This window comes from Pituophis catenifer, unplaced genomic scaffold (assembly GCF_029215685.1).
Source record: "Pituophis catenifer annectens isolate HBS135680 unplaced genomic scaffold, rPitCat1.0.hap2 SCAF_13, whole genome shotgun sequence".
Classification (NCBI taxonomy): Eukaryota; Metazoa; Chordata; class Lepidosauria; order Squamata; family Colubridae; genus Pituophis; species Pituophis catenifer.
Window position 1 is genome coordinate 24,024,157 of NW_027256893.1, and position 23,129 is coordinate 24,047,285.

At 44.1% G+C, this 23,129-nt stretch overlaps 1 protein-coding gene across 1 annotated transcript; it reads right to left on the reverse strand.

Moving 5' to 3' along the window:
* Positions 1 to 8,123: 8,123 nt before the first annotated feature.
* IRF8 (interferon regulatory factor 8) lies at positions 8,124 to 21,793 on the reverse strand. The gene is made up of 9 exons (XM_070952976.1): positions 21,783 to 21,793; positions 18,437 to 18,611; positions 16,704 to 16,887; positions 14,683 to 14,771; positions 13,717 to 13,831; positions 12,386 to 12,430; positions 11,119 to 11,487; positions 10,538 to 10,653; positions 8,124 to 8,387 (listed from the first exon to the last, which is right to left on the reverse strand). Exons 1-9 carry the CDS (start codon positions 21,791 to 21,793, stop codon positions 8,211 to 8,213), a joined length of 1,281 nt encoding a protein of 426 aa, XP_070809077.1. The 3' UTR covers positions 8,124 to 8,210.
* Between the last annotated feature and the right edge of the window lie 1,336 nt (positions 21,794 to 23,129).

The following is a 23,129-nucleotide window of genomic DNA, read 5'->3' on the forward strand; positions in this document are numbered from 1 at the left end:
TAAAACCTGCCACTGAAAAAGTAGGTGAAGGAGAGGATTGGATCATAAGGGGGAGGGGGAACCTCTCTTATTTTTAATAGCACAGGGGAGCAGCGTGTCCCACCACCCCTGAAAAACAGTGCATACTTTAGGGCAGTCACAGTCTCCCAAGGGGTGTTTGAGAGATGCTGGGACTACACTGACATCAAGGATGGAGGATCATTACTATATGAGCCAGAAAATTCACAAGTTCTGACTGTAGAGGTTTTACAAGAACTTTTAAATTTCTATACTTCTGCTATACTGGAATCAATTGAAAGGACTATTCAAAATTATAATCTGGAGAACAAAAATGATTTGCTGGCTGGAAAAGAGCAAGAAAATCAAACTAATTTGTCTTTGGAGCAGGGAAAAGAGGCTGTCAGGAACACGATGGAAGTTACCACATTGAAAACGGAGGTTTTGGCAGAGGCTTCTATGCAGTTAACTGAAAAGCAGCAAATAGTCTCTTTCCTGCAGACTGATAAACTTTATCGTGACAATTCTTGGTTTTATAGACAGAATCAATTTTTAAGGGAGGAAGTGACTGATTATAGCAGGAAGAGTAGAAATGGAGCTTTCAAAATGAAGGAGATAACTTTAAGGAGAGAGCGATTTTCAAAGATGCATCAGTCTCAAATCTACATTCAAAAATTTTTGAGAGATGCTGGGACTACAGACCCCAGTATCCCCAGACAACTATTCCCCAGACTGGGGGAAGCTGCCTGAAAAAAAAAAACCTTTCAGCTTGGTTTCTGTGTTACAGGGCTGTCCTCCAGCTGTTGTGGTTACAAACTGCAGCCGACAGCTCAAAGGGGCTCTTTGGCTCATGTTGAGCTCACGGCAAAATTGAGGAGGGGGGCTTTGTCTCCAGAAGTTAAAAGGCTGTGCAAAAAAAAAACAACCCAATAATTATTCTACTGCATTTCTGTGGTTCACATCGTGGCTCTTTGCAGGAAATCTCCAGCTGAACATTTGTAGCCCAAAAGCAAACGTGGTTTTACACTAGGGGTGTCCAACCTTGGCAACTTTTGAGACTTGCGGACTTCAACTCCCAGAATTCCCCAGCCATTCTGGGGGGTTGGTCCATTCCTCTTCAAGTCGCCCAAGTGGAAAGCACTGTCTGGGAGATGCCATGTAAAGTAAGGGATGTCCAACCTTGGCAAATTTAAGACCTGTGGACTTCAACTCCCAGCATTCCCCAGCCAGCATGTTCCTTCTTAAAGCATGGCTGCCTTGTGAATTCTGGGAGTTGAAATCCACAGGTCATAAAGATGCCAAGGTTGGACATCCCTTGCTTTACATCAGTGTTTCTCAACCTTGGAAGCTTGAAGATGGATGGACTTCAACTCAATGAGTTGAAGTCCACCCATCTTCAAGCTACCAAGGTTGAGAAATACTGCTTTACATGGTATCTCCTGGACAGTGTTTTCAATCTGGGCAAATTTAAGAGGGGTGAACCAGCTCCCAGAATAGCTGGGGAATTCTGGAAGTTGAAATCCACCCATCTTAAAAGCTGCTAAGGTGGAACAACATTCAACCTTGGTAGCTTTGGAGCCTTGGTGGCACAGCAGACTAAAGTGCTGTTAAGTAGCACCAGCTGCCTGCAATTACTGCAAGTTCAAATCTCCCCAGGCTCAAGGTTGACTCAGCCTTCCATCCTTTTGAGGTAGGTAAAATGAGGACCCAGATTGTGGGGGCAATAAGCTGACTTTGTATAAATATACAAAAGTATGAAAGCTATTGCTTAACGCATTGTAAGCCGCCCTGAGTCTTCGGAGAAGGGCGGCATATAAATCAAATTAAAAAAATAAATAAATAAATAATAAACATTGTCCTAGGATGTGAACAAGTCCCTAAACTGAGACAGGTTGTTTACTTTGTAATAATGAAAGTAATACCTCCACAATCACTTTACTCGGGCTGTCGGAGAGTGCATGTGATCGCTCAAATTATTTCAAAGGAAATAAAACTCATTTAATTTCTCAGCTTGAATCATCCCATGCCAGATTTTGGTGACTAAATATTTGTTATTGAAGTCATTTGCAAAGGGAGAACTATTCTGAACAGGTCTCGTGAGAAACTACATTACCGCTGACTGGGATCTGGAGATTTTCCCCGCCTACAGATGACCGTGATTTGGCTCTTTCCTACCTGTATTTCTGTCTCCACATGCCTTCTCTCCGTACAGTAGATAATCAGGGTATTTATGGCCTCGGAAACGGATTTCCTTTAGCTGTTAGGGGAATAATGATTAACAAATGAGGACTATGCCCCTTGAGAAATCAAGCTTTAATCTGGTTTAACCTGAAACAAGTTGTAGACGTGAATGGCAAGGTAGGGTTTGCCCTCATCAAGTACTTTCTATTCCCCAGCTGGTATATTGGCTTCTTGAAACCCAACCAAAATAACCACAACAGCCAGGCAGATGGTGTGAAGCTTCTTTCAGAAGCTGCCCCACTCCAGAGAGTTACACCTCAAAAGGCTTTTTTGGTTAATAAGTCCATATTGCCCTCTTTTCTTCAATTTTTACTCTTTTTTTTTTTTGTCCTTTTCAGCTATCATCATTTCCCAGAAGCTCCAACATGGGGGTTGCGTTGGGGGATGGGACAACTTGCTGCGGCCAACTCACCATGGCCAACTCACCATGGCCAACTTACCATGGCCAACTTGCCATGGCCAACTCGCCATGGCCAACTCGCCATGGCCAACTCACCAAGGCCAACTCACCATGGCCAACTCGCCATGGCCAACAATTCGCCATGGACAACTCACCATGGACAACTTGCCATGGACAACTCGCCATGGACATCTCACCATGGCCAACTCACCATGGCCAACTTGTCGCAGACTACTCATCACAGACAACTCATCACAGACAACTCACCGTGGGACAATTGAACAATTCTATTTCATTATTTAAAATAAATAAAAATTATTTTAATTTTTGCCATTCACATTTTGTTCTTTTGCATCCTTTCTTTCATGATTCTGTTCCACCATTCTCTTGATGTTAGTGTAACTCTTCTCCCACACAGAGTTGTCCTGTGGCGAGATGGCCATGGCGAGTTGTCTTGCAATGAGTTGGCCGTGGCAGGTGGACTGTGGCGAGTTAGCCGTGGCGACTTGGCTGTGGCGGATTGTCATAGACCCATTGCTTTGGGCTTTCCTGGGAGAGATAAATGGACCTCAAGAATGGCTGTTGGGGGAGCTGTGCTAGTTATCAGGTTAACCAATGCAACAAAAATGTCCTTTCAGACATGCGAGATTCTGTTAATCTTGATGTTCGTCTTGCAGGATAATCCAGACCCAAAGCGAGACCAGATGGACTAATTCTACTTTGTTGTAAGGGAACAAAATCTTGCAATTCTGAAATTACTTTTCTTCCCTTCCTGTCTTCATATAAGTAGCCCTTTTTTTTTTTTTAATTTGATTTATATGCCGCCCTTCTCCGGAGACTCAGGGCGGCTTACAATGCGTTAAGCAATAGCCTTCATCCTTTTGTATATTTATACAAAGTTAGCTTATTGCCCCCACAAACTGGGTTCTCATTTCACCTACCTTAGAAAGGATGGAAGGCTGAGTCAACCTTGAGCCTTGGAGAGATTCGAACCAGCAGTAAATTGCAGGCAGCCGTGTTAATAACAGAGTGCGTAGACCACTGTACTATCAAGCCCTTGATTTACAACCACAATTAAGCCCAAAATTTCTGTGGCTAAGCAAGACATTGGTTGAGTTTTGCCTCCTTTTATGACCTCTCTTGCCATGGTTGTTAAGTGAATTGCTGCAGTTGATAAGTTAGTAACATGGTTGTTAAGTGAATCTGGCTTCTCCATTGACTTTGTTTGTCAAGCCACAAAACTGTCACATGACACCCCCCCCGGGACACTGCAACCGTCATAAGTATGAATCAGTGGCCAAGTGTCCGAATTTTTGATCAGGTGACCATGGGGATGCTGCAACGGTCATAAGTGTGAAAAACAGTAATAAATCCCTTTTTTGAGGGTCGTCGTACCTTTGAACAGTCACTAAACAAACTGTTGTAAGTCGAGAACCACCTGTACAGGCAGTCCTCAGCTTACGACCCGCAATTGAGCCCAACATTTCTGTTGTTAAGTGAGACTTTTGTTAAGTGAATTTTGCTGCGGTTTACAACCTTTTTTTTGCCACAACTGTGAAGTGAATCCTTACAGTGGATAAAGTTAGTAATACAGTTGATAAGTGAATCACTTTGCTTGAAAGAAGGGGATTGCAAAAGAGAATTGCATGACCTTGGGACACAGTGACGGTCATAAGTATGAATCAGCTGGCAAACATCTGAATTTTCTTCATGTGATCGTGGCAATACCACAAAGGTCATAACTGTGAAAAAGGGCCATAAGTCCCTTTTTTCAGGGCCATTGTAACTTCAAACTGTCACTAAACAAACTCTTTTAAGTCGGGAACTATCTGTGCTTTTTACCACGTGCTACATCTTTTAAAATCTAATTTTACCTGTTTCATTTGAATCTGTCAGTGCTTCTGGCCAGGATAAAGAAAGGAAGATTTCCCCAAAAGCGATGCTGGATAGATTGTCCTGGATTTCAACAGCCCCAAGACAGGAAGAAAAACCCAAGGGCTCTTTTTGGGAAACGGACTGAATTTTGCAGATTGAGCAATCACAAACCTCGGCGTTTGCAAGCGGAAGAAAGGAAAGGGAGGGAAGAAAAAATAAGTAAAATAAGCAGGGTGACTGTTACTTTTTCACACTTCTGAGAAAGCTAGGTTCAAGAGGGCCGGAGGAAGCAGATGCAGCCCGCTGCTCACACCCTGGGAACCCTTCAACGGATTAAAATTAAATATTAAACAGATTTAAACAGAGTTAGAAGGGACCTTGGAGGTCATTTAGTCCAACCCCCTGCCCAAGCAGGAGACCCTATACCATTTCAAACAAAATTTCCGCTACCGGTTCTCCAGAACCTGTCAGAACCTGCTGGATTTCACCCCTGGATTTCAACCTCCAGCAGACAGGATGATAGGGGCGGCCAAAGGTGCTTTTCCAAGAGGCAACTGGACTTTCTGGTTTTTCTTTGAGGACGTTTTGCTTCTCTTCCGAGAAGCTTCTTCAGCTCCAGCTGAAACGTCTTCAAAGAACTTGGATGAGAAAGGAAACTTCTTCAAAGAGAAACCAGACAGTCCAATTGCCTCTTGAAAAAGCACCTTTGGGACAACCATGACCTGGAGGACGGAGAATCTCTACAGACTTTTAGCTATATAATTTGGGATGGACACTTTGGAATGGTGTGGGAGTAGGAACGGATTTCCAGAGGGGGAAAAAATGCAGACTACGGGAACCAGGAGCACCACTGGGTGACCCTGAGGAAACAGATAAACCTCCAAGTCCTTCAACGACCCTCTAAAAGAATGTAAATGACCAGCTGTCTGCAAGGAATATAAATCCTTCCCTTCCCCACCATCCAGTCAGAGCTGAAGAAGCTTCTTGGATGAGAAAGGAAACTTCTTCAAAGAGATACCAGAAAGTCCAGTTGCCTCCTGAAAAAGCACCTTTGGGACAACCATGACCTGGAGGATGGAGAATCTCATAGACAGGGTGGTGGGAGGCCCTCCTGAAGGCTTTAAGGTAAGGCTAGGTGTATTTTTTCCCCATCAGAAGGCAGAAAGCTGCTATTTATCTGAAGGCCCACGTTGGTAAAACAATCGCAAAACGTTTTAAACAAGCGGTCAAAATAAATACTTGGAGGGTTGTTGCAATCAGCCTAATTGCCCTGCGATGCTCAGAGGCACGTTGTCATGCTTACAAGCACATGTTTGCAATTGCTGCTGCTTTCCGTGATGAACTGAGGGCCATACAGGTAGTCCTTGTCTTACAACAGTTCATTTAGCAACCGTTCGAAGTTATGTCAGTGCTGGAGAAAGCGACTTGTGCCCATTTTTCACTCTTACAACGGTCCCCGCATCCCCGTGGTCGCGGGATCAAAATTCAGCCGCTTGGCGACCGACTCATATTTATGATGGTGGCAGTGCTCTAGTCAGCCTCTTTTGCGACCTTCTGACAAGCAAAGTCAATGGGGAGGCCGGATTCACTTAACAACCGTGTTACTCACTTAACAGCTGCAGTGATTTCACTTAACAACGGTGGCAAGAAAGGTCATAAAATGGGGGGAAATCACTTTAACAATTGCCTTGCTTAGCAACAGAAAGTTTGGGCTCAATTGTGTTCGTAAATCGAGGACTACCTGTACTGGAGCACCACAGAGGCCCAGGACAAGAACCCAGGAGTGAAGAGAAAGCATCCTTTTTTTTTTTTTTAATTTGATTTATATGCCGCCCTTCTCCGAAGACTCAGGGCGGCTTACAATGTGCTCAGCAATAGCCTTCATCCTTTTGTATATTTATACAAAGTCAGCTTATTGCCCCCACAACTGGGTCCTCATTTCACCTACCTTAGAAAGGATGGAAGGCTGAGTCAACCTTGAGCCTTGGCGAGATTCGAACCCTGCAGTAATTGCAGGCAGCTGGTCTTAATAACCAGCTTAATAACAGGGTGCCTTAAACCCCTGTACTACCAAGGCTCCTTATTTCACTTTAGCAAATGAACTTCATGCCCTTTTTAAAACTTTGATGGAATCGGGGTTCCAGGTAGTTCCAGCGCTTCATAATCATGAGCAGGCTAGATCTGCATGGATGATCACCCCATGTATGTAAATCTTGAGGGGTATTGATCTAGCGTGTGTTTTGAGAGATTCCTCTGCTGTCGTAAGGGATTTAAGTTATTTAAGAGCCTGGTGGCGCAGCAGACTAATAGCCTGTTATTAACATTCAGCTGCCTGCAATTACTGCAAGTTCGAGTCTCCCCAGGCTCAAGGTTGACTCAGCCTTCCATCCTTTCTAAGGTAGGTAAATTGAGGGCCCAGTTTGTGGAGGCAATAAGCTGACTTTGTATAAATATACAAAAGTTTGAAGGCTATTGCTTAACACATTCTAAGCCGCCCTGAGTCTCCGGAGAAGGGCGGCATATAAATCAAATTAAAAAAAAAAAAGTCAACCCTGTGCCCCAAGGAAAGCCAATATCAATAGAAGAGAATGTTTGCATCTCAGGGTTGGACTATGGCGTCCTTGGGACTCTCTTGAGCTTAGTGGTTTTCTTGTAGATGTTGCCAGAAAATAGCAGACAGTGCTAGAAAGGGGGTTTGTGGGGGGGAGGGGGAAGAGGAGGAGGTGGAGGAAGAAGAAGAGAAGGTGATTCTTGGTGCTCTCTGAACTTCATTGTTTTCTTGCAGATATTTCATGACCCAACTAGGGAACATCATCAGTGCTTGAAGGGATTAAGATTTATGGAGAGGAGAAGGGAAAACGGAGGAAGAGGATTGTGGGTGTCAGTTTTGGAAGACAATTTTCTTTTTTGGCTTCTTAACTGCCACATATTTTAGTTGGGGAAGTTGGGAGGGGGGTTGTTGTTGGAGCGGTAGAAAGTTAGTCATAACAACATTCCATATTCAAGGACTTTTGTCTGTGTCTGATGGAGACTGCCTGAAGATTGTATCCAGTGGAGTGTGAAGAGTTGATTGGACAATGTGATGAACTTGTGGGTGTGGGGCAGGGCTGTGAACTCTTAGCTGGGTGGGGGAAACCTGGAAACTTTCAGATTCGGGTTTTCCAAGATGTGCCAACATGACATCTCTAGTAAATTGGAACTTTGAGGAACCTCAGGCCTCAGAGCTTTATTTCGTTGGGGGTGTTCCTTGGAACCCCGACAGTGGGGTCCTTGACGCTCCCTGAACTTGGTGGTTTTCTTGCAGATGTTTCATGACCCAACTAGGGAACATCACCAGTGTTAGAACTGAGTAGGGTTTGCAGAAAGGAGGAGGGGAGGAGGAGGAGTCTGCAAAATTAGGCAAACTTTGGTCAACCATTGACAATTTCACCATCAATTGTAACACGTTACTGTGCCTTGTTCTGTTCTGTTCTGCTTTATTTTAATGTTTAATTTTTTATATGCTGGTCTGTGAGCGCAATAAAGACTGAATTGAATTATTTAAACCCTTTATATATTTACATACAAAACCTTTTTTTTAAAAAAAAAATTCAACTGAAGTTGGGGAAGATCTAAGCCGTAAGATGGAGGGGATAGGAAGAAGAGTAAAAAAAAAAAAAAAGCCTGAAAATTTTATAAGCTAGTCTGCTCCAGAGTCTCAAACGGTAATTTGCTGGTTTTCTCTGAAAATGGGCCTTTGGTGAGGTCCACAAGAATCCTGGAAGTTCCTGTACATTTGATCATAATGCACCTCCTCTCCGACTGGGTGGCCCACAGCGCTGGTTTCATTCTTCCGGGCTTCCTCCACCAGTTGCCGGATGCTCAGCTGCTCGATCTGCATTGAGAAGACAAGGAGAAACCTTGGGTTGGGTCATCGGCTTCGTAGGAAGACCCCACTGTGCAGGAGAGAGATTGTAAATGCAACGGTAAAGAAGACGTTGCAAATGCAAGGCTCAAGTATCAAAAGAGCAGCTGGGTCTGCTTGCTGTTCCAAAGTGCTTCATATACCCTGTGCAATATCCAATATATCTCTAAGGTCAGTGAGAAAGCAGAAAGCTGCTTTCCAAAGGGCAAACAGGTAGCGGAACTTGAAAAGGGTTAGATAATTCCTCCCTAGCGTTTCCCAGAGTATATCTATAGTAATACCGTGTTTCCCCGAAAATAAGACCCTGTCTTATATTTTTTTGAAACCCCCCCCCCCCAAAAAGTGCTTGGCCTTATTTTTGGGGAGGTCTTATTATTTTGGGGTGTCATCTTACTTGATTTCCAGCTCTGCATTTAAATATTTTCGGGGAGGGCTTATTTCCAGAGGGAGGCTTATTTTAACGCATGTGCTCAAAAGCCCGATTGATTGATTGATTGATTGATTGATTGATTGATTGATTGATTGTATTTCTATGCCGCCCACTCTCTGAGGACTCTGGGCAGCTTACACCAAAGACAGTATACTAAATAGCATATTGCCCCCAACAATCTGGGTCCTCATTTTACCCACCTCGGAAGGATGGAAGGCTGAGTCAACCTTGAGCTGGTGAGATTTGATCCGTTGATCTGCTGAACTAGCAGTCAGCTGAAGTAGCTGCAGTACTGCGCTCTAACCACTGCACCACCTCGGCTCTTATTGGGCTTATTATCAGGGGATGTCTTATTTTTGGGGAAACAGGGTAGTTTTGCTTGTGTTCCTTGAGGGGCTGCCACAAAGAAGAGGGAGTCAAGCTATTCTCCAAAGCACCAGAAGGCAAGACAACAAGCAATGGATGGAAATGAATAAAAGAGAGATCCAACCTAGAACTAAGGAGAAATTTCCTGACAGTGAGAACAATTAACCAGTGGAATGGCTTGTCTCCAGAAGTTGTGGGTGCTCCACCATCACTGGAGGCTTTTAACAAGAAATTGGACATCTGTTAGTCTGAAATGGTGGCATGCGGACCATGTCGCCTGGCACACCGGCTCAGCTTTCAGCCTCTCTAGGAGACTCTGGAGACTGGGGACAGCAAAAAAATCACTTCCTGTCTAACTGAAATGTGGAAAACGGGCCTTTCAGGCCTCCAGAGGACCTCCGAGAGGGTGGGGAAGGCTGTTTTTGCCCTCCCCAGATGCATAGAGAGGATCTGGAGCCAGCTGAGAAAGAAAAACAGGCCTACTGGACCATAATGTGCCAGGGGTCGCATGCACAGGGTGGGGCACATAGAATTATGGATGTGGGCACACACGCATGCGAACCTCCCCCACCCCCCCTTCCTGGCATGTGATGGCAAAAAGGTTAGCCATCACTGGTATAGGGTTTCCTGCTTGGGCAGGGGGTTGAACTAGATGACCTCCAAGGTCCCTTCCAACTGTTGTTCTGTTATGAGCCTGGCAAGGTTCTGTCTATAGGTGAAGAAGAATAAAGAAAATGATTATTGAGTAACTTCACTTGCTGCTCTTGGTTCTTGAGCCTGAGGGTAAAGGAGGATTTCCTGATTTACAGCTTTCTGGTCTCTGCACAGCACAGGAGAGTCGAGGCTACGGGTCACCTGTTAGCTAAGCCCAAGAGCTCTGCAGGCATCAGCCATGACGCCTGTCGCTTCCTCTGCTCTACTCAGCTCAGCGACAACAGGCAGGGGCTGAGCTGCTCCAGCAAGAAGGGACTTATCTGGTTCAGACATTGTGTTGAGCTCTTGTGCGGTTTCTCTGGTTTCGTTCAAACATGAACATAGCCCTTGTGATCAGAAAAGCTATGCATTACTCTCCGCCTGTGCATGCCCCCATCAAACTGTGGCTTGTTTAAGAGAATACGGTTGAGCGCATCATGAATCCTTAGCCAAAGAGTACATCTCCAGCAGATCCCTCTCTTGGGCATTAAGACTTGGAGGAAGTGAATCTAACACAAACAAGAAGGACCAGCTCTGCAATTAACCTTAGGATGTTCTGAAATTTGACCAGGGAACACAAGTCAGAGCTGGTTCTACAATTGACCGATTCCTGACCGATTGTCCTGCTCACCTCCACCAGGATCAGCTTGCAACGTAAGGGGACAGCATCTGGAAATTCTTCTCCAAAACACAGAATCACTTTGCTGTTTGGAAAGCGTCCTTGATTGTTATAATACTGATGGAGCTCTAGAAGGGGACAAAAAAAAAAATACCCCAAACTTGAACTCACTGAAACCAGGAATAGCAATAGCAACAGCACTTAGACTGATATACCGCTTCACAGTGCTTTACAGCCCTCTCTAAGCAGTTTACAGAGTCAGCCTATTGCCCCCAACAATCTGGGTCCTCATTTTATCCACCTTGGAAGGAGGGAAGGCTGAGTCAACCTTGAGCCTGGTGAGATTTGAACTGCCAAATTGCAGGCAGCTGGCAGTCAGCAGAAGTAGCCTGCAGTACTGCACTCTAACCACTGTGTCACTGTGGCTCATAGGTCAGTGGTCTCCAACCTTGGCAACTTTAAGCCAAACTTTGAGAGAATTCTTGGAGTTGAAGTCCTCCAGGCTTAAAATTGCCAAGGTTGGAGACCCCTGTCCTAGGTGATTGGTCTCCCTAGGCTCAGCAGCACAGAAACACAAAAGAGTTCTCACTGACCTCTGAGGAAGAAGTTGGTGTCAAAGATTTTGACCACCTCATCTCGGTCCAGTTTGTTGGGTTTCTCCTTGCAGGCTATGGTGTTCCCACTCCAGAAGACCCTTCCTTGGCTCAGCCGCTTGATGAAGATGCCTTGTTTGTTGCAGTGCAGAAGGACACCCCGTTCCAGGTGCCCAAAGAGCTTTCTGGTAATCTGCCTCTGGCGCTCGTTGGGTATTAGCTCTGCAGATGGGAACTGCACCTGTTCCAGGCTGTCCAGACAATAGGGCACCTCTCCCAGGGAGATCCGGCAGCCTTCTGGGCGAGAGGTGGTGGTGCTCCCCACCAGCTTCCCTCCATAGTAGAAGTTGATCACCAGTTGGGAGTAGGCTACAAAGTCACACAAGGTAGAAATCATCAGGTGAGCCTGCAGGTAGTCTGTTTGGGTGACTGCAAGAGGTGGACCCATGTGGTCAACTCAAAAACGGGACAATGATGTGGAAGAAGGAAGGATTCCAGGATGCAAGTCAAGGAGAAGACAACACTAAATACGTTGGCTCCACCAAACTACATGAGTGGTGAGTGAGTGAGTGTCATCCTATTGCAGAAACTGGGTATCGATGACCTAGAGAAAAGAAGGACTAAGGGGGACATGATAGCAGTGTTCCAGTATTTGAGGGGCTGCCACAAAGAGGAGGGGATCAATTCAATTTCCAAAGCACCAGAAGGCCATACAAGAAACAACTAATCAAGGAGAGAAGCAACCTGGAATTAAGGAGAAACTTCTTAACAGTGAGGACAATTAACCAATGGAACAGCTTGCCTCCAGAAGTTGTAGGTGCTCCATCATTGGACGTTTTTAAGAAGAGGCTGGACAGCCACTTGTCTGAAATAGTATAGGGTCTCCAGCTTGAGCAGGGGGCTGGACTAGAAGACCTCCAAGGTCCCTTCCAGGTCTATTCTGATTCGATTCAATATATCAAAGTTCTGCCCTCAAACATAAATTGATTACTGATATTGGGGTCTTGTATTTGATTCCACAGTATTATTGGTATTAATATTGGTATTCTTAGTTCCAATATCCATTCTGGAGACTCCCCTCTCCCCAAAGAGCTTATGCTCTTTGACATGAAAAAAAAACCCGAAGCTAATTGAAAAGGAAGCGGAGACACATCACATTTCGTTGTACACAATGAAATTTCATTTTAATGTCTGCCAAAGTGACAATAAAGTTATTCTAAGTCTAAATCTAAGCTAATCACACCAGTTACTGATTGAAAGAACATACCTAGAAGCGGCTCATATGTAGCAAAGCCAGTCATCAGGGATAAAGCTATGGAGAAAAAAAAAGAAATTATTATTATTTTTTCTTCTAAGCAGAATATACATGTGAAATCTCCAAATTAAGGTTTCCCTTCTCTGTGCTAAATTAAGTTCAGCTGAACCACTTCATCTAGGATGAGTGCTGTTGACTCATTGGAAGTAACTCTTGAAGGTCTCCACCACTTTCTACCATCTGAGATTGAGATGTCTCAATGTTGGGCACTGAACTTTGTGCCTTCAGCCAGAAGTCAAGACCAGCAGCTGCCACCCTGGATGTAAGTCAAGGAACTGATTTAATTGGGTTTTCTTGCCCTTCTTGAAATTTGGCATCCTAATTCACTTGGTTCCATGGGCAACCACCAAGTTCACCTACAAGGACAGGTTGTCCTCGCACATCACTATTGAATTAACGCAATGACCCGGCCAGTTTATACTGCAAACGCAATGGCCTCGTTTATTTATTTCAAAAATAAGTACTAACATAATTGCTTTCTCTGTTCCTAGGAGAAAGGAAGGAGTTTGGAAAACACGGGAGGTCCAAAACACCTGGAGATTTCCTTTTGTATCCAGCAAACCACTCACTATATCTCCTGTTCAACAGAGGATGCTTATCCTGAGGATGAAAATAGCTCTTCCCTAGCAAATTCAGACATAAGTAAGGTCTTAAAAGTTATTTACTCATCGAGATGTATGTAACATTGTGGTAGTTGTTCTCTTTCAACAAAGAGATTAAAGAAGCCTCTGTGAGAATCTTGTTGGGGTGCAGTTGGCTGTCAGAAGTTTGACAAGTATTTTACCAGCCTCACAATAAAGCATTTCTGCCCATCATTCATCTTTCTACATCATGTTTGGTATAATATGAATACGTCTGGATAATTTGTCAAATCAAAGTCCAGTTTATATACTTTCTGTAGTCTTTCAGAGACTTCCAAAGGCTTGTGGCTGATGAATTAAGGCAGCCATGGACAATATAACCTTGATGGAATAGACACAAGTCCTTCTCCCAACCATCTTATGACAAGAGTGACATTACCTGCTCTCTCTTTCCTTCCCCCAATCAATGGATGACTATGATAAAGGATGAGTTCTGCCTGGGCTTGGTTGTTTGCTTGCAGACATTTCATTACCCAAGTAGATAACATCATCAGTATTATCATGATGCTCATTGACAAAGTTACCTAGATGAGTAATGAAACATCTGCGAGCAAACAACCAACCAGGCTCAGAGAGGACCAAGAACCCCACAATTCAACCCTGAGCTACAAATATTGTCTCCTATTGGAAAGGGTGGCTTACCAGGATTTGACTGATGGATCCACCAGTCTGGGATGGGAGGGTTTCTGCTGCTCTCCTGTGGTGGTGAAGGACTCCTTTTGATTGTGCCAAGGTATTCCTCTACAGCTGAAGGAGTCTGGGGAGTTTATGGAGAAGAAGACAGGGAACCTTGAGATGACCAAGCAGACAGAACTGCCACCCGAAAGCAGTTTAACTTGCCATAAACCATTCTGAGATTGGCCATCTCTGAATGCCATATATAGTGGCCCATTATTATTTTTTTCGTCTATGAACTTTCTTCCATATTGACACAGATACTTGTCTTCCGGAGTTGTATTTATTCTGGAAGGAGCTGAAAAGAAGTCTGGAGGTACCTTTCCCACAACAGATTCTATTTCCTCCAGTGTACACAGCAATTAGCACTCAGGATTTGTCCATTGGATGGGATTAGAAAAGCCCAAATGGTGGCCACAGCAGTGCAATCACAGCTTGCACTTTTGCATACAAGTTGTGTGTTTAATGTATACGAAAAGATTCAGGTTGACTTTTTTATCCACGCCCTCCAGACGCCACTGAATCCACTCACCTAGAGAAGAATGATTGCACCCTAATGGATTAATAGCACCCATCATTGGTGGAAGGGCCAAGTCCTAGGAAAGGGTTTTACCAATTTCTTCCATCCTACACCCATTTTATTGGACCAGGGTTTATTTACTCTACTACAATGGTTGTCAAACGTTTTCTCACCACCGACCTCCTTTAAATATCTTTTGTGGCCATGGACCGCCAAGACTTAACTCAAGATTTTAAGTCATAATGTTTTTTCAAGCATTCACGGACCCCCTGTGACGACCCCACCGGGGTCTGCAAACTACAAGTTGAGAACCTACTGTTCTACTGTATGGAGAAATTCTGGCCAGAAAAGACAATTCCAAAGAGAGGGGGGGGAATTAAAACTTTAGCCCGGCATGAAACAAAGTTAGTTACCTCTTTCATTAACTCTTCTATGGAGGAAGGATTGCAGTCCATATCTGTGATCTCATTCAAGGTACATTTGGTCGCCATCCCCAGTTTGCCTGGAAGAAAATAGACTTTGAGTCCTACTGCACACTCTGCCGAGGATGTCATTGCGTGAGAGATTCAGAGGGTTTTTATACAAGGAGGTTAACAGAAGAAGCAAAGAAAAGCAAGAACAAAAATGATTCTAAAACCTGTATGCCTAGTTTAGTGAAAAGGAGGACTAGGGGTGGCATAGCAGTGTTCCGATATCTCAGGGGCTGCCACAAAGAAGAGGGGATCAACCTATTCTGCAAAGCACCAGAAAGCAGGACAAGAAGCAATGGATGGAAACTAATCAAGGAGAGAAGCAACCTAGAGCTAAAGAGAATTTTTCAAAAGGCAACTGGACTTTATTTTCTCTGGAAGGCATTTTGCTTCTGATCCAAGAAGCATCCTCAGTTAAGCAGTTAAAACATCTTCATCCCCAACACTCAGTCAGAATGAAGATGCTTCATGGATGAGAAGCGAAACGTCTTCAAGAAAAAAGAAAGTCCAGCTGTCTTTTGAAGAAGCACCTTTGGGACAATTCCAAATTTGTTAATTTGGCACTTGAGGTGGGGGAGAAATGCAGAATATTCAGAACTCCCGACCTGACAAGGATTTCCCCCCCCATTAAATCAAAAAGAAAAACAGAGCAAAATTTGGAGATGTTTTAAAACCATTAAATAAATAGTGGCCTTTAGACAAACACTTGGTGGGGGTAACAACTTTCCTGTTAATTTTTAAATGCAAACCAAAGAGAAAACAAGTTGTGTTTTGATCACAGTGAGCCAAGCATTGTGGGTTTCGCTGCAGAGACCCCCACCTTGACACCTTCGACACATTGCACCAAGGGAGTGAGAAAACAGCATTTTGGGTTGTGTCACAGACAAGAGAGTTCATGCAATCAACAGCAAAAGGCCCGGTGCAGAGACAGATTTCTTGAAATTCAGTTTTGCATGGTTGAAAAGACACCACACCAGAAGAACCACAGCTAAAAATAATGCAGGCTGTACAGCTCCGGTAAAGTCGGACATGGTGTTCTGTAACCACAACATTGAGCTCTGATAAAAGAGCCAACCCAGAGTTGTATTTTTGCCCACTCTCACAACCCCAGAAAATGGAGTCTTGGGGGGGGCTCAATTAAAGGGGGAGCAAAGCCTCCCACCGATGTCAAGAAAAGGACATGGCGGAATAGTAGAGACGGCTGGGGCACAGCAAGCTGGTTGAGATGCTTCCTCAAAAATATGCACCAGACATGCAAGATCAAAACTTAAAATGGTTTTGCTAATATCATTGTTTTCCAGCTGGGGAATTCTGGGAGTTGAAGTCCTAACATCTGGCTGGAAAGGGCAGGAATTTGCTTGATGCCACTTCCATATGTGTCTTAAGCATGACCTGGAGATAGCCTCAAAACTAGTCATGTACTTTTTCAGTGCGACCATAACTTCAAATGGTTGCTAAACAAATGTTTGTAATGGTTGCTGTTTGGCACCGGTGTGGTAGTTAGAATACAGCATTGCAGGCTGACTCTGCTCAATGCCAGGAGTTCGATCCTGACCAGCTCAAGGTTGACTCAGCCTTCCATCCTTCCAAAGGTTGGTAAAATGAGGGCTCAGATTATTGGGGGCAAGATGCTGACTTTGTCAACCGCTTAGAGAGGGCTGTAAAGCACTGTGAATCACGCTTTTTTTTTTCAGAGAGCCATTTATTTTAAATGCACCAGTGTTTAGCTCTTCATAAGCAAAGGAAGAGTTTAATTCTCTTCCTTCCAATAATTTGGAGAGAAACAACTTGAATCATTTCTCAACCTCAGCAGCTCTGGAGATTTTTAGAATATGTGCAACTTATCCTGGGAAAGGTTTTGTTTTGAAGAGAAGCCAATAAAAACTACGCCCACCATCTAATACCTGCAACCAGGCACAGTTGCACTGAGCAGATGCAAAGTTGTGCGGCCAGGCCCCACTTACATTTCTGTTCTTCCTCTGGAACAATGCGGTAAACCTTGTAGGGCTCAGAAATGTCCAGCTGTGACCTCTCCGTCACCTCTTCAAAGTCAGGGCTTTTGTTTAAGGCACAACGGAGTCTGGTTTTCCATGTGGCCGGCTCTGCCTTCTCTCCTTCTTTGTACTTGCCTTTGAATACCGCCCAGGCCTACAGGGGAGGAGAGGAAGAGTTCTCACAAGGAAGGACTCAACTGCTTGAGATCCTGATTCTAAGAAAGGAACAAAGATTCCCAAGAAAGGGACAAAGGAGAGTCAGGGACACAAGGAGAGAAAGGGACTCCCAAGAAAGGGACAAAGATTCCCAAGAAAGGGACAAAGATTCCCAAGAAAGGGACAAAGGAGAGTCAGGGACACAAGGAGAGAAAGGGATTCCCAAGAAAGGGACAAAGATTCCCAAGAAAGGGACAAAGATTCCCAAGAAAGGGATAAAGGAGAGTCAGGGACACAAGGAGAGAAAGGGATTCCCAAGAAAGGGACAAAGATTCCCAAGAAAGGGACAAAGATTCCCAAGAAAGGGATAAAGGAGAGTCAGGGACACAAGGAGAGAAAGGGATTCCCAAGAAAGGGACAAAGATTCCCAAGAAAGGGACAAAGATTCCCAAGAAAGGGACAAAGGAGAGTCAGGGACACAAGGAGAGAAAGGGACTCCCAAGAAAGGGACAAAGGAGAGTCAGCTTGGTTTAGCAGTTAAGGCATCAGGCTAGAAAGCAGAGGATTGCGAGTTCAAGTCCCATCTTAGCCACGAAAACCAGCTGGGTAATTTACATTATACTTTATTTGGCCAAGTGTGATTAGACATGCAAGGAACATCTCTCTGGTGGTACAAAAGCACTCAAGTGTACATGCAATTTTGGGCCAGCCACTCTCTCTCAGACTTCACGGGGCTAGGGTGTGGGGAAAATAGGAAGAGGAAGAAGTTTTAGATGTGTTCACTGCCTTGAGTTATTTGTAGAAATAATAAAGGCAGGATGCAAATAAAGAAGACTAATAAAAGTGGGATACAAATCAATAAATAAAATAAAAATAAGGAAGACCGTTAGTAAGGCCATTTCCACCATCCAAGTGCCTTGATGGGACATTGGTCCTGTGGAGATCATTTCTCATTCTTATTCTTTGGTTTCTTCTACATCTTATAAACATTAATGCCAGCACGCGTGCCCCATTGAAACATCTTGTTCACTGTTTTAAAAAGGCATGCAGGTAGCGCCTTTAAAATATAATTTCTACCAAGAACCTAGGTGCGGTCAGCTGCTTTTTTCCTGATTACTGCAAGTACTACAATCTAAATTATCCAGCTCTCCAATTCAGCACCATGGCAATACTTAGTGACTAAATAAAAGAAAATATCTGCTTGGTGGTGGTGGTGAGAAATTGGCATCTCATCTATTTAACCATCATCCAACTTCATGGGCAATTCAAAACAAGTTCTAGATAATCACTTAAACAAAAGTTGTTCCAAAGTAGGAACCAGTTTTTACAGGATTTTTTTTTCTAAAAAAAATCTAAGTTGGACACTATGATTTGGATAGCAAGATGATTGGCATACACATCTATTTATGTATTAGAGTTTATCAAAAGTCACTCAAAAAGGGGGATAGACAACTTCATATTTGAGACTTCTCTGGATCTTGAGCCAAACTACCAACAACTCGATCAAGGAATGTCTATGGTTTCCATCAAAAGATGGTTTTTAATACCTTGAAAATGGATGCATCCACCTCTTGGTTATAATCCTGTTTTCCCGCATGTTTCCACGGGATACGAAACATGGTTTTCTCCTCGTTCTCCCAGATCAAACCAGGATACAGTCCACTGTCAATTTGTTCGATCAGCCATTGTCTAAGCCGCCTTCCACCGTTTCGGTCACACACCCTGTAAGGAGAACATGTCAAGAACATGAAGGATTTTCTTCAACACTTGAGCCCTTTTGCTGTGGAACTCCAATATTGTCAAAATTTCCATCTGTGATCTGGTGTTTCTTATCCATGGCTGGCTGGGGAATTCTGGGAGTTGAAGTCCACCCATCTTAGAGTCCCCAAGGTTGAGAAACACTGCTTTGATCCTGTGCCCCATTTTTAACCCTCTATGAAATTGAACTGACAGGTGTCAACAGGGAGGACCTCAAGAAAGAAGGTCTAGGAAATAATATGAAAAGGTCTGGTGGTTGTAATACAATGTAAACCATGGAGTGCTTGGGGCAGATAGACTGTCCTTATGAAATGTTCTTGCACCAAAAGTCATGATCTCAGCTCAAATATCTTGTATATTAGCAGATGTTGAGGTACATTCTAAACTAGCTAGATAACAACACATAAATCAGTGTTGGCTCATTCTGAAACTGATCTGCAGAATCAATCATAGTTAGAACTTGGATTCTGGGGCTGAAGACTAGGGGAAAAAAATGTTCCTGATGCCAGTAATAACAATTTCTGTATTTTTGCATTATTGCTTTGAAGCAAAATGGATAACAAACACATCTGACAAATAAAAATATGGAATGGACACACCCAGGAGAACATGAGGAGACAAGTTTGACTTGAGGGTCAACAAGAGATCCAAATTATGAACAATCTTTTATAACATGTGGAAGCTTTTGTGTCCTAGCGGAACTTTGAGTGAAAATTTTCAAATTGCTTATATCTATATTAAGGAAAGATCAACACAGGATCATAAAACTCTATCTAAGCCTTTTCGAGCGCCATGATTTTTCTTAAAAGCGGTCTCTACGAGTTTCACTGAAGGCAAGAGACAGAAATACACCCACAACTGAGGGGAAAAAACATAGAACCCCCCAAAACTGCACAAGGGAGGCGATTCCAACTGCATTTTACGGAAGTCTCTTCATGAACGAAATGTTCAGTGTAAAACTGTGTGAGAAAATGTATCAGCTGACTGTGGGGGAGAAAAGAACTGCCCAAACTATCTTTAATCAAGAACTATTAACAATTTTCCCTGAAAAAGAGCTTCCTCAAAATATTGTAAGAATCAGATTCTTTTTGTGGTTCTCTCTCTCTCCCTCCCTCTCTCTCTCTCTCTCTCTTTCTCTCTCTCTCTCTCTTTGTAAAAATGGAAATATTCTGATAGCCATGGTGGATAACCTAGAACACAAGGAATAAAGCTGCATGTGTTGTGATTCTTATTGCTTTGTTAAAAGAGGTGAAAAGCTGGGGCATCTGCACCCATTTCCTAAATTGCAACCATCCCTAGTGAGTACAGGTCAGCTGCCCAACAAGATTTATTCACACGTCAATGCCCTCAGCGCACCTGTGTTATTGCTAGTCCTAAACCCCAATGAGAAAGGAGGAAGACTGGGCCTCATCTGTAGCAACTGGACCCCATCAAACAGTTTCGCCGTTGCTGAAACAACAGCTGTAATTCTAGAAGACGGGACCACAATTGTTGGAGAACCATCACTGCCCTTGATGCTCTACAGCACCGTTAAATCTAACAGTTAAAGCAGATGCTTTGTAATGGAGAGATTTTAACAGAATAACAGAGCTGGGAGGGACCTTGGAGGTCCTTTAGACCAACACTCTGTTAAAGGAAGAGACTCTGCACCATTTCAGATAAGCGACTGTCCAATCTCTTCTTAAAAACCTCCAATGACAGAGCACCCATCACTTCTGGTGGCAAGCTGTTCCACTGTTTAATTGTCCTCACTGTTAGGAAATTTCTCCTTACTTCTAGGTTGCTTCTCTCCTTGCTTAGTTTCCATCTGTTGTTTCTTGTCCTGCCTTCTGGTGCTTTGGAGAATAGCTTGACTCCCTCTTCTTTGTGGCAGCCCCTGAGATATTGGAACACTGCTATCATGTCCCCCCTAGTCCTTCTTTTCACTAGACTAGACATACCGAATTCTTGCAACCATTCTTTGTATCTTTTAGCCTCCAGCCCCCTAATCATCTTTGTTGCACATTTCTCAAGAAACTTCAGCTGATCTGAAGAACAGCTTCTGAGCAATATCTCAATAATCATAGAATCATAGGACTGGTTCAAAGATTCCTTTCATGTCATTGTTTTAAAGAAAACACTGCAATCCAAGAAGTAAAACGTGTGTCTAAATTAGAATGTCATGAGCCTTAGAGAACTGGAATTAAAGTGTGGGGATGGGTCACACAAATCACGTTTAAATAGCAACCTAGAATATCTCACTGCAAATTCTTGGTTAGAATTTTAACGTTCTAAATTTCAGCTTTAGGGGAAGGTTTCTAATTTGGGCTTCTCGAGCTAGTGCGCCATCTTTTAAAACCCTGGCCACAATTTCCTTTTAAAGGCTGTCAAAAAATAGCAGCCACCACAGTCCAATGAACAATTCTACAGGAAGACTTCTCCGTGCAAGCTAATTCAAAGTCGGTCCCTGTGCAGGATGCATAAATCTAAGAGAACAGCAGCTTCTATGTTCTTCAGGACCAGGAAGGAGACCAGAGCAGAAATGTCCCAACTCTGCTTCTAGGCCAGTGTTCCTCAACCTCCACCACTTTCTGATGCGTGGACTTCAACTCCCAGAATGCCCCAGCCGGGGAATTCTGGGAGTTGAAATCCACACATCGGAAAGTGGTTGAGTTGAGAAACCTTGTTCAAGACAGATGTTGATTGCACCATCGTTTGGTCTCTCCTGCCGTGAGAAGTCAAGCCATCTGTGTCCTCCCCTTCCGTCTCTCCTCCCTTCTCCTTCTTCTCCCTCCGTTTCTCTTTCTGAAGCCTCCACTTCAGGAGGGAAAGCTACCCTGGAGACCTTGGCCATGCCAAGGGATGACAGCTCATCCAATTTCAGAGCCCCAAAGCTGCAAGAAACCAACCCAAAGCAAGCAAAGACGGCAACTGCGGGATCAAAAGAAAAAGTCGGGTCCAAAACCGGCAGAGAAGATGTCCAAGGTCCTGAATGTCCAGAAGCCCAGGAGAAAGGGGACCTCCCTCTGGATGCTCAGAACACTGGATCTGGAAGCCCATCACCGTCCCTCCAGGAGACCCCACAAGCTACCAGGCTGGCAAGACCTGCCCACCCTCTTCCAGGGAAGTCCTCGGCCTCCCCCTCCTCCCGCTGACCTGCTCCACATCTGGACTGCGCCGGCTGCAGCGAGGTGAGAAGCTTTCCCGGGATAAGCGCACCGCCCGCAAAAGTTAGCCCGAAACTCGCGCTTTGAGGAGCATTTTATACCCCCGTCCGAGCGGAGGAGGTCGGCCACACAGCTCGTTCAGCCAATGGCAAGCTAGAGCGGGAGGTAGGCTGGCCAATGGGAGGGGAAGCATGCCCAGCGGTTTCTTACCACTGCCCCCATTTCAAAGAAATCAGCGGGCGGGCGCGTCACTCACGCCTGCCAGGTGGGAGTTTTCCTGGAGTGCCCGGGTCGCAGAACTGCCCGCTCGGGGGTCGAGGGAACTCTTGGGCGCCCACCAGGCGGAGACGGAGGAGTTGGGTGGTTGCCCAGGAGTATCTGCTTCTCCTTATCGGAAATCTTTCTTTTTCTTTCCTGCCTTCCCTTCCAGCTTTTCTTTTCTTTTCTTTTCTTTTCTTTTCTTTTCTTTTCTTTTCTTTTCTTTTCTTTTCTTTTCTTTTCTTTTCTTTTCTTTTTTCTTTTCTTTTTCTTTTTTCTTTTCTTTTCTTCCTTCCTCCCTTCCTTTCATCTGTCTCTCCCATCCCACCCTTTCTTCCCACCTACCTTCCTACCTTTCATCTCTCCCCCTCCCCTCCCTCCCTCCTTCCTTCCTTCGTATCTTTTGCTCTTTTTTCTGCCTTGCTGCTATTTTCTCTTCCTTTTCTTTTCTTTTTTTTTTTTGTCTTCTTGCCTCCCTGTTTTCTTTTTCTTTCTTTCCTTTGCCTTCCTGCCATTCCGCTTTATTTGTTAGTTTTTAATTTATTTTCTTAGTTAATGGTCAAGAGGGCCAAGAAAGAGGTAGGGGAAAAGCCCAAAGCGTGAGAAAAAGATGATTAGGGTGGAAACTTAGCAGAAGTTGGCAGGTGAAGGAGGGGCTCCACAGGAAGGGCGGCAATTGTGTCATTTTCTAAGGATGACACCACAAGGAGGGTGAGAATTGTGAGGGCACAACTGCCCAGCAGCTGAACATCTGTTAAAAATTTTGAGAAATGTCACTAGAGGACAAAATTGGAGGCAGCTTTCCCTCATTCCCCGGGGACTTTCTTTAAACTGCATTTCTTCCTTCCTTGCCTACATTTATACTACAGAGGAAACTGTAAAGCTTACAGAACTATTTGGCCAGTTGATAGACAGTTGGTAGCCCAGCACATTTTCCTCATTTTATGGCTTTATTTTGCCTCTATGTCTATGGGCAGACTACAGTCCACGCATTTCTGGACAACCTTATTGTTTTAGTAAATCAATAAAGTTTAGTCATGAAGGTTAAACTTCTCCAAGGATGTTTGCAAAGGCTGGT

Excerpts from the sequence above, each read along its gene's own strand:
- IRF8 (XM_070952976.1), bottom strand. Across the intron at positions 16,888-18,436 it reads TGGATGCATCCATTTTCAAG|GCCTGGGCGGTATTCAAAGG; the intron begins GTATTAAAAACC and ends CCTCCCCTGTAG. Across the intron at positions 10,654-11,118 it reads CACCAACTTCTTCCTCAGAG|AGCTCCATCAGTATTATAAC; the intron begins GTCAGTGAGAAC and ends GTCCCCTTCTAG.